At 43.4% G+C, this 15,396-nt stretch overlaps 1 protein-coding gene across 6 annotated transcripts in view; it reads left to right on the forward strand.

Moving 5' to 3' along the window:
- Tnc (tenascin C) overlaps window positions 1-15,396 on the forward strand; it is an 81,586-nt gene that overhangs the window by 39,617 nt on the left and 26,573 nt on the right. For 2 of the 6 annotated variants that reach the window (XM_050121785.1, XM_050121786.1), the window contains exons 11-14: window positions 1,909-2,181; window positions 2,670-2,942; window positions 6,215-6,487; window positions 8,683-8,955. The exons of 2 other annotated variants lie outside the window; for them this stretch is intronic. In XM_050121785.1, coding sequence (XP_049977742.1) covers window positions 1,909-2,181; window positions 2,670-2,942; window positions 6,215-6,487; window positions 8,683-8,955 — 1,092 coding nt within the window. The remainder of the gene's footprint in view (window positions 1-1,908; window positions 2,182-2,669; window positions 2,943-6,214; window positions 6,488-8,682; window positions 8,956-15,396) is intronic. 2 more of the 6 variants (XM_050121787.1, XM_050121790.1) reach the window with 1 other exon arrangement.

Consider the following 15,396-nt stretch of genomic DNA (forward strand, 5'->3'; position numbering starts at 1 on the left):
AAATGAGTTTGGAACATTTGAAGCCTTGTGGTGGTCTTCAGAATTGCATTTAACCTTCTCCTTGCTGTGGGAGAATCATTCCCTCACACATACAAAGAGCAAGTAGGCTGCCAGTCAGTGGTCACCACCATCTATACAATGGTGGGAATCTGAAGGGCTAAAGAGACGGCCAGAGAGTCCTCACTGCAGCTGCTCAGCCCACTCTGAGCACAGATGACACAGACTTGGAAATTCTGATTTTCTAGCCCCACTGACATTGCTCAGAGGGTAGATTCCAAAGCACAGCCGTGAGAGGATAATAGCCTTTTCATCATGAGATGCCAGGAGGGCTGGGGTGCAAGTAGCCAACGGGAACCCTTGGCTGATGCTGCAGTGAGCTCACAAGTACACCATTCATACTGGAAATGAAGAGTCAGCACTCACACACAGCTTCCAGGGTTCCCACTTCAACTGCTGCTGCTGCATCTTTATTCAAGGCATTCCCCCCCACACACACACCCTTCTCCCACACTGTAATTCCTCTGTCATTCACATTAGTTTATTAGTGGAAGTTTAGGTTTTACTTATCTGAGCATGTGCTTGATGGCCAGATGAGGGGGGTGGCCTACCAACAGTATCCGTTGTAGATGTGATCACACACCACTCAGATATAACAAGTCATAGGTCTTTCTTGATACATCTATAAAAAAGAAGGGGAAAGGTGGAGGAATAGGTGGCCACCAAAGCTCCATTTCTAACACAAAAATTTGAATTTCATTTTACTTCTATGCACCATGGAATATCATTCTTTGGATTTTTTTTTAAACCAATGATTTCCAAATGTAAAAGCTGGTATCAGGCATCAGGCCAGATGTGGCCCACTAGTTTGTCTGAGTTTATGCGCCCATATTCTAGGTCAAAATACATTTAAAAGAAAAATTTGAAGCATTGCAACTTTAGTAATATAGGATAACTCGGAAAAACTGAACAAAAGAGATTCTAGAAAAGCAATGGGTGTTTCTTTATGACTGAGTGACCACTGTCAATCTGCAGGCTGTCTTCTTCAAGTCAAAAGGCTGTTTTCGTGGTCATGCAGGGCTCATTGGAAATCAGCAGCTATGTAAACAGGAAAAATGGATTGGTTTTTTCGAAGGAGTCAAGGCAGTTCCTGCCCTCCCATTTTCAGGATCCATTTCCAGAGAAATCTTTGTCTGTAGGTCATGCAGGGTCCACACAAACTCAGTGCAGGCAAATGACCCCTGTAAGGCAGATTTGAACAAGGGAGACTACCACATTTCTGTGTTCCGGAGACAAAGATGGTGAATCAAATTATAACATAATCTGATAAATTGCTTCTCCCAGATCCCAGACAATGAGGAGCAACCTTCCAAGTGTGTCATCTGCCTCAGTTCAGTGGTAGCAGTAGTATTAGCCCATCTCTACTCTCCATTGGAGTGCCTTATAAAAACTGATCTGAACTTCAGAAATGAAAAAGTCAAAACTAAACTGCAGCGGATGTCTCAGGAGAGGTCAAGACAGCACAAGGAGAAGCCTAAGCAAACCTAAGCAGACACGAAATTCGAAGTGCTGGACAAAGACCCAAGAGCAGCTGAGGCTAACTCACTGTAATAAAAACTACTTTGCCAAATGAAAACTGTGGTGTGGAGTCTAGCACACAACTGTCTAGAGTTTTCTCTAGGACATTGTCAATAGGAAAGTGTATTTCCAAAAGAAAACTCAACTATGTACAAAGGTAAAGTCAGTACCGTACTAACCTATTTATTGTGTTTGATGGGGACAGCACTACCGGGCATATGGTGGCAGCAGCTTGGCACAGACTCTATCTGCTTTGGCCAGTGGATTGTTTGGGTTCTGGAAAGACAAGCATTGAAGACTAGTATAATTGACCTTGTCTCTGTCATTGTTCAGAACAAACACCTTCCCTGCAAAATCTCACCGTGACTGAGACCGGCTGGGATGCCCTCAGACTCAACTGGACAACAGATGACCTGGCCTATGAGTACTTTGTCATTCAGGTGCAGGAAGCCAACAAGGTGGAGGCAACTCACAACTTCACAGTGCTTGGCAACCTCCGGGCTGCAGACATCCCGGGTCTCAAGGCTGCCACTCATTTTAGAGTCTCCATCTATGGGGTAGCCCAGGGCTCTAAAACACCAGTGCTCTCTGCCGAGGCCTCCACAGGTACTTTCTACCTTTATCCCTAAAACTTCTGTTTTTCCCAACAGGAAAGTGACCAAAGATAATCATACGCCATGACATTGGAGTGGCCTTGCCAGCCACAAGCTATAGTGTCATGGGGTCTGATGCTGGAGAGCCACATCATCAAGTAACCCAGTCCCAAGGCCACCCTAACATTTCCCATAGGCAACGCATTGCTGCTGTACGGAGTTCACCGTCTGGGACAATCCAAGCATGTGGGCCCATGATGATTAAGTGCTTCAGTCAAAAAAAAAAAAAAAATATTAGCCCAGAATTGATTCCTGAATTTTCTGAAATTTAGGACTGTTCGTCCCTACACTCCCTCTTTTGCTCTTTCCAAAGCTTAGAGAGTTGCATGGTGTATGTTTGTCTAAAGAAAGTCGTGGTTTCAGAGGATATAGAGCCTGCTTGTGATCAGGATTCCCTGGGTCTAACAACATAGTTTAAACTCATTCTTTGTCCTTCTCTAGGGAGAACTCCCAATCTGGGAGAGGTCTCAGTCTCGGAGGTGGGCTGGGATGCCCTCAGGCTCAACTGGACGGCCCCAGAAGGGGCCTATCAGAACTTTTTCATTCAGGTGCTAGAGGCTGACATGGTCCAGAGTGTCCAAAACCTCACAGTCCCTGGAGGACTGAGGTCAGTGGACCTGCCTGGGCTCAAAGCAGCCACTCGCTACCGGATCAGCATCCAAGGGCTCACTCAGGACTCCAGCACAAACCCTCTCTCTGTTGAAGTCTTGACAGGTATTCTAAACTCATTCACTCCTTTTCTCCAACCTTGTCTCTGTTTGAGAAGAAGCAAGTCTGTAAACAGGGTTTATCCCTTTCCATGTTGGGGAAGTACCAGGGGCTCACTGTTGCTTCTTTTCAAGTGCCTTATCTATTGTTAGGCCAGGTCCTGCACTAACCCTAGTAGTTTTCCATGAAAATTCCACCTACTCTTCTTTTTCAAAAATGAGAGCTGACTTATCTTGCAAAGTAAGTTTCAATTATAACATCTAAAAAGTTGGAAAGCACAGTTTGTAAGTGAAAAATAAAATCTATCTGAGCTCCTTTTAAGAACACTTAAGAGCTTCCCATAGCCATATTTGTGTATAGAGAATGAAAGTTTTGAGCAGTTCTTAAAAACTGCCTTTTATTCCCAGAGGCTGGAAGAAAAACATGGTTTTAATGCCGACAACTGGAGTGTGCTCAATATTGCAATAAATCAGTCTGTAGTCAGCACTAACCAAACAGTTCATCCCCACTTTAGCCAAACCTCATCTCACTTGAACTCCAGAGTACAGCTCCCGTTTTAGTAACTCATCTCTGTGTCCTCACCCAGAAGAGATTCTGGTCTGGGCAACCTCACAGTGACAGGCTTAGCTGGGAGTCCTCAGACTGGACTGGACCACACCAGACAGGACTCATGTCCAGTTAGTTTATCACTTGGGTCAAGGAAGTTGACCAGGCAGAAGGAGATCGTCATCTCACCATTCCTGGTATCCTGTACACTACAGAAATCCCCAGGGCTGATATTCCCTTCACAGTAACCCTGCCTGGCGAAATGAGGGACCTCCATACTAAACCACTTGTTGTAGAGGTCATCACAGGGACATGGCGCTTTCTGGACCAGGGATGTAATACAAGTTAGCCTGTCCTTAAAGTAGGAAAAATTCCTCATGCATTGGAAGTCTTACCTGAATATGATTGGCACATTAGTCTGTGACTATCAGGTCTGGACTAGAATTCCATATTACAAACTGAATATTTATTTCGGGATGTATTGCTTTGTATCTCTGGGCCTTCTTTTCTCATCTTCAAATCAAAAATAATATCCCTGCTTTAAAATCCTGCTGTGAGAAACAGGTAAACTAAGAAATGAAAGAACTTCACAAAGTTTCTGTCATGTAGCCAGTTGCTGTGAACAGCTAAGTTTATAGTAGTGTTGTACAGGGCTTCCTAGAGGAACCAAAGTTATAGAATGAGTATATGAGATTTATTAGAATAGCTTACAGGCTAGAATCCAGCAATGACCGTCTACCAACAGAAAGTCCAAGATCTAATAATGGATTCCACAAGGCTGGATGTCTCAGTTGGCCTTTATTAAACACTGGACTCCTGAAGAAGGAGGCTCTAATGCCAGTGAAGGAATAAAGTCGCCAGTGTGAGCGAGAGCAAGCAGCCAGAGAGGGAGCTTCCCTCCTCCATCTGCTCTATATGGATGCCAGCAGATGTGGCCCGGATGAAAGCTGGGTCCTCCCCTCTCAAATGGTCAGGCTTGAACGTGGCTCTTCCAGCTTCATGTATTTTAATTTTTAAAAAATTAATTCCTCTCAGGTGTACCCAGTGGCTTGGGTTTTCATAATTCCAGTTGTAATTGAGTTGACAACCCAGAATAGCCACCACAGTTGTAAAACCAATCCTGGTACAGAATAGCAGAGGCAGCAGGCTCCCTCAGAGGCAATAAGTAATACTCAGTTCCTAGCCAGACCTCTTCAGATCTGGGAAATGATCTAGCCATCTTGACCAAAAAGTGTCTAGGATTCTATCTATAAAAGACACTTGGAATAAAAACATTTCCAGGAAAGGACAGGACATTTAAGTTCAATGTTTTTCATTTAAAATGAAGGGAGAAAAAAGGTCCTACTCAAATTGTCCATTGAAAATGTGCTGTTCCATCTACCACAGAAAGCTGTGTCCTATTCATAAGAGGTCCAGACATAGCTCCCAAGGGGGCTGCAGTGAGTGATCAAATGTGTGGTGGCAAAAAATGTTGATGCTGACCTCCATGCACGTGCCTAGGATTTTGATAATGCCACCAAATTACCAAGAGTTTTCTTGTACACACACACACTCTCTCTCTCTCTCACACACACACACACACAAACACACACATAAATATATTGTGTGTAAATATTGCTGTAAATATATAAGAAAGATGTGACGCCCTGCACATTTGTACACACAGCTGCACACATGGAAACACACTACTCCCACTCTGTTTCAGAGTGAGAGCCTGAGACTACATTGAATTCAAAACAGGGACATTTTCCTTACCCCAAATTCATACTTTCTTGATTGGCAATAATGACCGCATTAAATATCCTTCTTACACAATAAAACAAAACTAACGGTGGGCCTTGCTTTGTACCATTTACATTTGCACCATTTAGCAGCACAGAATCACTTTTAATTAAAAGTAAGCAGGCTCATTTCATCCATCCTTGCTTTTGTGACATATGCTTCAAGCCAAAAGTGAAGAAGGTTGGGAGAGTGAGAGCCAAACCAGGAATCTATTGTGTAACCTCATGTCCTTGAAAGCTGAGAAAAGCTCAGAGAAACCAGCACACCTGTCAGAACTTGAGACAGTGCATGGTTCAGAAGTCCGAGTGCAGTGCAGGTAGCCAGCCACAGACGATCTTTTATAACTTCAAGTAATAAAATGAGGCAAGTCAGCCTCTTCCACGTGACTGGGATGTTCCAAAACACATCAGAGGGCTCTATTTTTGAAGTTGCCATTTATCAGACACTTGCTATGATTAATGTATGATATGAAGATGTTGAAATATATTAAGTCATCATCATAGAACCTAGTGTGATGGTTCTATTTCAAACTGAAGGCTCAGAGAGAAAGCAAGATTTGCAAGCTGACACAGTTTACCAGTGTCAGAACTCTAACCCAGGTCTATGGACCCCCAAATCCTGTGCTTCGCACTACTCTACTTTCTGAGCCCATCCTAATCCCACCTTTTCCCCACTGCCCTTAGCCCTGCCTGTGCATTCCTGCAGACTTCCGTGGTTTTGCCTCTCAAGGAGGCATGATGCAAAATTTCCTTTTCTGATTATTTTCAACTCTTCAACAAAACTATAACCAGAGTATCAAAATATGAATACAAAAATACCCAGAGACCAGTCGTTACCAAAACCAAAACATTCTCTCTCCTCTTTTGCTTTCCTAAAGTTGGGTTGCGGGCATTTGACTTTCCTGCTCAGTTTGCAGCACTCACTGACAGAAACCTTTCTGCCTTCTTCAGAGGAGCTCCCTCAGCTGGGAGGCTTATCCGTGACCGAGGTCGGCTGGGATGGCCTCACACTCAACTGGACCACAGATGACCTGGCCTATAAGCACTTTGTTATTCAGGTGCAGGAGGCCAACAATGTGGAGGCTACTCAGAATCTCACAGTACCCGGTAGCCTCCGGGCTGTGGAAATCCCAGGCCTCAAGGCTGACACTCCTTATAGAGTCTCCATCTATGGGGTGCTCCAGAGCTATAGAACACCAGTGCTCTCTGCTGAGACTTCCACAGGTATCTGGTATCTTCCCCGCCCATGCCAGTCCTTGTGCTTCCCTGCTCTCTCTCTCTCTCTCTCTCTCTCTCTCTCTCTCTCTCTCTCTCTCTCTCTCTCTCTCCAAGAGATGGCAAGAGCATTAGCTTTTCTTTATGGCTGAGACTTTTCCATGTATGGTGCATGCTCAGAGCCCTTTCTGTGAACTCTTCCTTCATCCTATCCCTTGGCCACAGCAATGATGAGTCATGTAAGATACTGCCCCTTCTGCTCTCTAACGCCCACTCTCCCGATTTACCTGGCCCATCCTACAATAACATTCATTCTGAATGAAGGCCAATGGATAACCAGCCTGTAGGTTTTAACTCCCCTCTCCAAGCCTGGCAAAGAGAAAGCCCATCCTCACACATGTGAGTTTTGATAGAGCACAGATCATTTATTTTAGTGACTCACTTGCTGTCTGAAAATGATACTTCACTATTTCAAAATCCCTCCTTGAGATGGGTCCTACAGGGCTTATACTTAACCAGTGATTTTTTTAAAATAAGTGAGCAGAAGAGAACTGAATTATCCTCGTGTAGGCAATTCTCTCAGAAGCAGAGTCATTGTTAGAACATCAAATGACTTAAATAGCTGACCAAAGAGAGGCAACGTACAATCTGGACTTGAGAATATCCTGAAGAGAACGTTTTCAGCAGTAGCCCTTGGAGCAAGGAGTATCCCAGGCTACAAATGAAGCAGTGCTAAATTCCCTTTTTGCTCTGTGAATAAGAGTTGCTCCCTGAAGCACTGGTCCTGGAGTGGCTACTTCCCAACCCCCACACCAGTGGTGCATTCTGGTTTACTCATCACCCTCTTCCAGTTACAAATGCTTTCCGCATTCAATGGCCTCTGGGAGTCTGCCCAAGTGAACAGCCCTTCCTAACCCTGTTTTCTGAGGCTCATCTTACGGTGTGCCCTGATGAGTTGCTTTCCAAGAGACTGCTCCCCTTTTTATATTCCCGAGAGTAAACACAGAAAATGTTTACGTCTCCGTTGACTCTGCGATTTTGCCTCGCTCATTCTGAGCACTGTCACTGATACGTCCTCGACACTCGGGCAACGGCTGTGTGGACAGTGACCTCAGAATGCCCGGACACTGCAGTTGAGGCTTTCCTGAGTGCTCCTCTGGGTTCTTTCTGACATCCACAAACGACTCCTTCCCAGAAGGCAGAGCAATCACCCACCACTTCTGATCTTTCCTGCAGATCTTGTGGTTTGGATGCTGCCTGTATTCTGTTTTATGGTAGCAACATTCTTGTCTCTGATGAGTTAGCCTGTAGAGGAGAAGGGCTGTACCTCTTCTGTGTCTCTGAGATTAGGGGTCTTACTACTTACTGCACAGATTGTGTCAGCTTCACAAACACTCCTCATGCACACCCCGTGCATGCCAGATTGCTACCACTCAGAAAAGCAAGAGCCCTGGCAGGACAGCTCCTAGGCAAAGTGTAATTTCTTGGATAAATGGCCTGCTGAACTGTTTGGCTCGGCTGTCTTGGAGGGCAATGGAGGACTAGCCTTCTTGGCCCACACAGACACAAGGAAGAGAGGACATGCCGTTTTAACACATGATGAGAACAGCTAGCTGACCCTTATCTAAAGTATGAAAAATTATCAAGAGTTGTGCTGAGAGGTGGGTGGATCCTCTCAAGTGCCAAAATCTGAAGCCTCAAGGTCCCACCCAGGGAGGGCCATGGTGTCAGAATTTCTTAGCACTCGTTAGATAGATGGGCACCCTCTCAAAGCAAAGAATGGCTAACGGGGGAACACGCACTTGGTCCCCGAGGGCAGCTCAAGAGCCTAGCAGCTGTCAACCCTCAGGACCCTGAGGCAGAGCTCTGGGAGGCAGATCCAGCTAAGACAAATCCATTCCCACTGCAACCAGCCAGCTCATCTCCTGTCCTGAAGTGTCTTGCCAGGCCTGATCATGAGTGGCAAATGTAGAGTAGAAAAATCTAATAACCGTATCTTCCTTGGTTCATTTTTCTCTTAACAAAACCCTTTTCTCTTTAATTGGCACTAACTTTTACTGGTAGCATCGCTTTGTCTTGCTGTAGCTTTGAACTATCAGATCTTTCTCCCCAGGCATGATTCGTTCTATTAACCACCTCCACCTCAAAACACAGCCAAACAAATAATCAATTTGTTTCTTCTCTCCTAATTTCTCATTTTTCAGCCAAAGAACCTCAAATTGGAAACTTAAATGTTTCTGGCGTAACTCATGAGAGCTTCGATCTCTCCTGGACAGCGACCGACGGGATCTTCGACATGTTTGCTATTGAAATTATTGATTCCAATAGGTTGCAGCAAACGACAGAACGTAATATATCTGGTGCTGACCGAACTGCCCACATCTCAGGGCTCCCCCCTAGTACTGATTTCATTGTCTACCTCTCTGGAATTGCTCCCAGCATCCGGACCAAAACCATCAGTACCACAGCCACCACAGGTACATGAGCACTCTCTAGTTTCTGACACTCTCTCTGCAGTCTTTGTCAGCAGGATGAAGCTACTTCATTTCATTGGCCACTGGGGTACAAGCCATGGAATACTGGTTTTCCAGGTCGCTGGGATACACCATTGCCTAACAAAACTCTCCTCCCACAGCCATCTAAGTGGAATGTTTTCCTGAATCTATCAGCAGCAAATCATTGTAAATACTGTATGACCCTTTATCCAAATTATCTTCATGATTTCAGGAAAATTTCAAGAGTATCCTGCTTATTTTCTTATTTGTTCCCTCTATCTGAAAAAATTAAAAAAGAAGAATAAAGGTAGTTAACTAATCAGATAAGCAGGAGGTAACCACACTGTTCACATCACCTCAACCTCAATACCAGCTGGAGAGGTAAAGATGCCCCTGTCCAGAACATTGAGAGACATGTAGCAAAAAGGAGTTGATAGTCATGTTCAGATAAGGAGAAGCCCAAGGGATCAAATTGCCCTGGCTCTGGATATCTACCCACGGCATGTGTTCTGGGCCAGATGGGTTCTGCTGTACAGATGAGGGAATCGTCTGTGAATTAGGAAGGAGAGGTTTGGACTCTCTAGCAGCATTCTCAGTACATTTGAGGAAATACCTTCTCTTTGCAGTGACTAGTGCACCCCACACTAGAAATGCATTTGTGTGTGTGTATATAATGTATTTATATATAACATATATATGCAAAAATACAGCTTTTTCATTATAGTTCACAAAAGAGGAACTATTCTGGGGAACCCAAGAAAATGATTGATATTACAGCATCAAAATTACCTTCTACGTAGGTCACCAATGATTGTCAGAGACCCCATGTGTATACTATTTTAGACTGCAAATTATTATCAGGGTTGTCCCTAGAAAAGGGGAGCCACAGCCCATTCATGTTTAAGTAAAAAAAAAAAAAAACAGACAGGACAAAAATCAGTTAACAACATATACTTGCTTTGAATTGGTTCTCAACAAAGAACAATTCTTATCTGAAAGATGGAGTCTAAAACTTTATGGAATTAGTCTCTGCATTTTAATTTTGACTATAATGGTGTCTTAAATGGGATTTTCATATATAATCTTCTTTCTTTCATAGACAACTTTCTTCCTAGCCACATCCCTACCTCAAATATGACCCCAGGAGCTTGCCCTACCTTCTTACAGAAGTTACTCGTTTTGATCATACTCTGTCCTGGGTCATCCTGAAACTCTGCCATCCCTAGCCCTTGAATAAGCCTTCCTCGAATTGCACTGTTTACCTGCACAGGCTATGAGGCAGGCAGCATGCTCAGGCCCTGGTGGTCCAAGCTGCACAAGTGCATCCCACTAGGCAGGCAGCATACAGCACAGGGGTTCTTCCCACCAGGGGTTCTTCAGTCTGTATGGAGCCCCTCTGAGCAACATTTTAAAAGTCAGCTACTACCCATTATCATCCTCTTACTTCTTACTTACAGATCTGTCTCAATTTGATAAAAGCATCTAATCAGAGCTTTACAGCTTTAAAATAAGAAACTTCGGAGTCTCAATGCTCTTCCCTACATAGCCACTCCCATCTGCTTGTATTGAGCTAACATGACTCATTTTGTTTCGTTACTAAGCCATCTTTGCCTCCACTCCTCATAGCACTCATTCTAATCTGGCTCTAGCCTTTCTAATCAATGTCTCCTGTGTCTCACTCAAAGGAATGTCTGCATGCTGTTTGGGGTCAAAGTGATCTATAGTTGCTTTCCATCTGCCAGGATTTTATTTATCGGGGGCCTTAGACTGTTAAGAAAGAAACTCTAAATTGCAGCCGAAGCCTCATAGGAAGACCCAGTTTTGGCCATCTTGTTCTGGAGATGTCTCCTTTGTCTGAATTTGTGACAAATAGGCTGCTCTCTTTTGACATCTGCTCTGGCAAGCCTGTGCTGTCACCCACTGTTGTCTGTTCAAAGCACCAGAACTTTCTTCCCATGCATCAGCTTGTCAAAATCACAGTGCATGCGGTGCCCGTTCCGAGCATTAAGTCTTTAAACATGTCTGTCTCTTTCTGAAGCAGACAGCATGTCAGGGAAGTATTTGTAAGGGTTAGAGGGGGTGGGAGGAAAGCGCCCCTTGCTTGCATGGAATGCTGAACACACCCGACTAGTGTTCTCTTCCTGGGATGTGTCTGCCGTCTCCCATTGCAGTGCGGTTGCATCCTCTGGGCACTGAGTGAAGGTAACACTAGCCTGAGAACCGAGCATCTGCATGATGACAGTGCTGGCCCTGCCAGCTGTCTCCTAGTCACATGAGGGGAGTGATAGACTCTATATTTAATTCAGGAGATGGCTTCTATAGCAAAAGACGGTGGAGAACTGCGTTCCATCTGGAGGACTTTATTCTCCCCGTGGGTGGAAAAGCTTGCCAATGTGGTGGGGAAAACTTCAGCATTATCAGCACCTCAAATTGACAGGAAAGAAAAGTCATGCCATGTAAGCTGTTTCTGAGCCAGATTGGTTTGACCCTTGGAGATCTTGGAGCACGTATGCTACGTGGCTTTGCAGTTAAAATTTACCCAAAAAAAAAAGCCCATTCTTTTTTTTATTATTGAATTTTTTATTGAACTCTACATTTTTCTCCGCTCTCCTCCCTGTCTCTCCCCTCCCCTTCAACCCTCCCCCTGTTTCCATGCTCCCAATTTACTCGGGAGATTAATCTTTTTCCACTTCCCATGTAGACTAGATCTATGTAAGACTCTTTTAGGGTCCTCATTGTTGTCTAAGTTCTCTGGGATTGTGATTTATGGGCTGGTTTTCTTTCAATCCCAGATTCTATTAATAGCTCAGTATTCTAGGAATACTGTTTCTCTTTAAAATGCAGCCTGGTTCGACTTACTTCACATTATTATTGCTTAATAAATGAGGAGGAGGCTGGTCCCACGTGCATCTCAGGAGACACTAGCTGTGAAGGGCCATTGTGTTAAATGAGCTGCTTGTTACTAACTGTTTAAGGGACAAGTGAAGTTTTGCCTCAACACAACTCCCTTTTTACAAAGATTCCATTAGGTAAATTCCCTAATCAAGGAATTCGGTGCTTATCTTCATGTTTTCTACAGCTTTTGCACATACCAGATGTTTATTAATGGGAATCATCTTCATTTACATAGCATTTGGAGTGAGGCATGGATTTTCCCATTATGCATACATGTAAGTTTCCAATGCCCTTGAAGAAATTCCACATACATGTGGATATTAGCCTTTAATTTGTGGAGATACACACACACACACACACACACACACAGTGTATTTACCATATTTTCTTACCAGCTTATCCACTGATGGACTAGAGTTGCTATGCAATATTAACAATAACAATGACACTAAATGCAAGTTTCTAACCCTGAAAAGCAACGCCACTCCTGAGAAGGAGAGGGCCATCAAAACCCCTTGTGGGAGCTCTTCACACTTGTCTAAAGCTTCATGAATCTCTGGGCTCATTTTATAGGATTTTTTAATTCACATTGTAGAGAGTCTAGATAAAGAGTAAAATCTACGTTAGTGGCGATCTAGAGCAGGAATTTTGTCCACAAATTGCAGCAGGTAGGATGTAAAGGGCCTATCCTAGTATCTGAGAAGTTCAGTAAATGCTATAATTTGTCATTTAAAAAAACTTGCCCCAAGCCAAACAAAAAACTTATGCAAAACAGCCAAGCACAACAAACTGATAAGTTCAACCTAGGAAGGCTGGTCATTTGCTAAACTTTATCCACCTATTAAATTTGACCTGTGACATTTCTTTGAAACACATAAAGACATGATGCCTATTTTCTGTCCTGGTCCTACCTAAGTCAATGGTAACGGCTGCCATGGTTTCAGAAAAGCAAACCTCAAAAAATGGTTAGAAATTCTATTCTAACAGTAACTCTCAAGACACAATGTGGTCTTCTGTTTTCACTAAGCCAGTCCCTCCCAGAGTCTAAATCACCATAAGGAAGATATGTCAATAAGTATAGCTCAATATGTATGGTAGCTGAGATCAAGCCTAGTTGATATTTAACCTCTCTCGCATCATCTTGCCAACATAGCCTTGGCAAGTTGCAAATTTATTTGAACCCCAATTTCCTCATGTTAGGGAAGAGAGTACCCACTATGTAGGAATCTAGCAGACATGGGTGAAGGAACTGCCTCACATTCTCTGGGTATTCTAGAAGTGCTATGTCCCTCCTGTTGTCTCCCAACAGTAAAGTGGTCTTGTTAAAAGTAAACAACAAGGCTGGGGTGTAGCTCAGAGTTAAAGTCCCTAGCCCATCATGAGTAAGGTATTAGATTTTCTCATTCCTGTACATAAGTAGCTAAAAGAACCAACACACCTAGATGAAACAATAGAAGCATGCATTAGGACTTCCTCTTAGTAGTACATTGAGTGTGTGGCATACGATTTTAAATTGTTATTTTTCTTTTCAATCATCAAATGTAAATTTAAGCCATTTCATAAGTAACGTAGAAAGAACAGGTGTGAGCAGAGAGTCTTAGTACCCCAAGAACACAGATCCCATCAGGCCCTTACTTGTCACCTTCTGTTGGGCCTCCCACAGACTTGAGAGAAGAGAGGGAGGCTGAAGGAGGGACACTCAGGAAGGAAGCATAGATCCAGTTACAGTGTTGTTTCTGCTAATCCATAATGTGAATAGACTCTACGCTTTGAAAGAGGCGTACCAAAAAAGAAAAGACAATGAATAGGAAAGACTGGGGGTGTGGGGGAGACTAGCGTTCCTCTGAATAATTAGACTGAAAGTACCTGTTTTCACTGGAACTCACTGCTTGAATGGCGCAGAGTTATAGAGGCCAGCAAGAAAGAAAGTCAGCACTTATCTAAACAAAAGCAACATCTGAGACCGTCGCTCTACAAAGCAAGACGGTTTGAACAGTAAATATAATTTCATCTTTGCTTTGATAAAGCTACAATTCTTGGGAAATCTTCTCATGAAAAAATATCCCAAAAAATAAACTTCAACTGCTTCCACATCCACACAGGAAGTCCAAGCCAAAGCAAAACTTCAGTCTCTGCTTCCGGATGAAGGAATCCATTCACTTATTCACTCTGATGCCAATTACTTCTTTTTAAACATTTTCTTTATACCCCAGGGCTTTGACTGTGGGCTTTAATACAAGGTTAGTCAGAACTTTGAAACTTCTTAATTAGCTGCACAAAAGAAAGGAATGAAGAAAGGAAGGAAAGAAGGAAGGAAGGAAGGAAGGAAGGAAGGAAGGAAGGAAGGAAGGAGTTCTAAGTTAGATACTGCTAAAGCAGACCTGGACATAGAATCGCCAGCCCTGTCCCCTTTGATAGAGAGCAGATACATTCAGCATTGCTGTGTGCTATTGTTCTGGAGAAGATGCATTAGGGCTTCTCCTCCAGATTTCTCTAGGCCTTAGAATACAAATGGAAAGAATACTGAACTCAGAGCAAGAAGCCCATGTTGGATCCCAGCTCATCCATGTACTAGATCTGGGACGCGGGAAAAGTCTTTTCCCATCAATGAAATGAAGGCTAGCAGGCAGGTGGCGAAACCTCCCATACAGTATCATTGTGTTAGACTGGATCTTCAACTAAGAGATATTTCCAGAAACTTGGCCACCATAAGGTCACTCTTTGGGAAGGCCAAATGGTATGTGAAAAGACCCCTGGCAACTAGGAAAGAAGTGTACCTGGGACACAGATGTTGGTGATATGGACGGACAAAGCATGGTAACGGGGGAACAAAATATGCTCTTGCTCTCTAACTTCACCCAGGAAAGGAAATAGCACAAAAAGCAGCAAACCTTAGACCCTCTTCCTTGACCATAAGCATAAACTGTTAATTTGGACAAAAAAAAAAAAAAGACAACAAATCTTACTGGTTGTTTCCCTGATCCCAGCTTATGAAGCTGCACCACTCACAAATTGGCCCAAATGACTAGACTTAAGATAAGAACCAGAGTAAGATACGAAATATACCAAAAAGAAAGTATGCTTGTAACAATACTTCAGCATCAGAAACAGCAAAAGATAGATGAATGTCCCAAACTGACAAGGGTGTCATGTTTCTAGAGTGAGAAGTACATGGCCTGAATTAAGATCAGCTGAAGACCTTGATCCATTGCATACTAGGGTGAGATTAGGGCAACTCTTTCAACTACTTAAAAACGTTTTTAACCTATGAGAGGGGATCATATTTGCTGCATAATATTATTGAGAAAAACACCCTACATAACAAAATTAGGTACCAAAGACATAATTGCTAAATGTTCCTTTCTGAGCATTTAACTCATGAGATGACTGACTGGGAATCTGTCAGGGTTTGTGGAGTCATGAGCATTAGCTCACGGGATGATTGATAGGAGTCAGTCTATCGCTATTCACAGGGTCATGAGCTGCCCTAGCCAAACCAGTGCTGCTAACCTGAGTCGTTTTCACTCC

This window comes from Alexandromys fortis, unplaced genomic scaffold (assembly GCF_014885135.2).
Source record: "Alexandromys fortis isolate MF-2015 unplaced genomic scaffold, M_Fortis_MF-2015_v1.1 scaffold_183, whole genome shotgun sequence".
In the NCBI taxonomy this organism is placed as follows: Eukaryota; Metazoa; Chordata; class Mammalia; order Rodentia; family Cricetidae; genus Alexandromys; species Alexandromys fortis.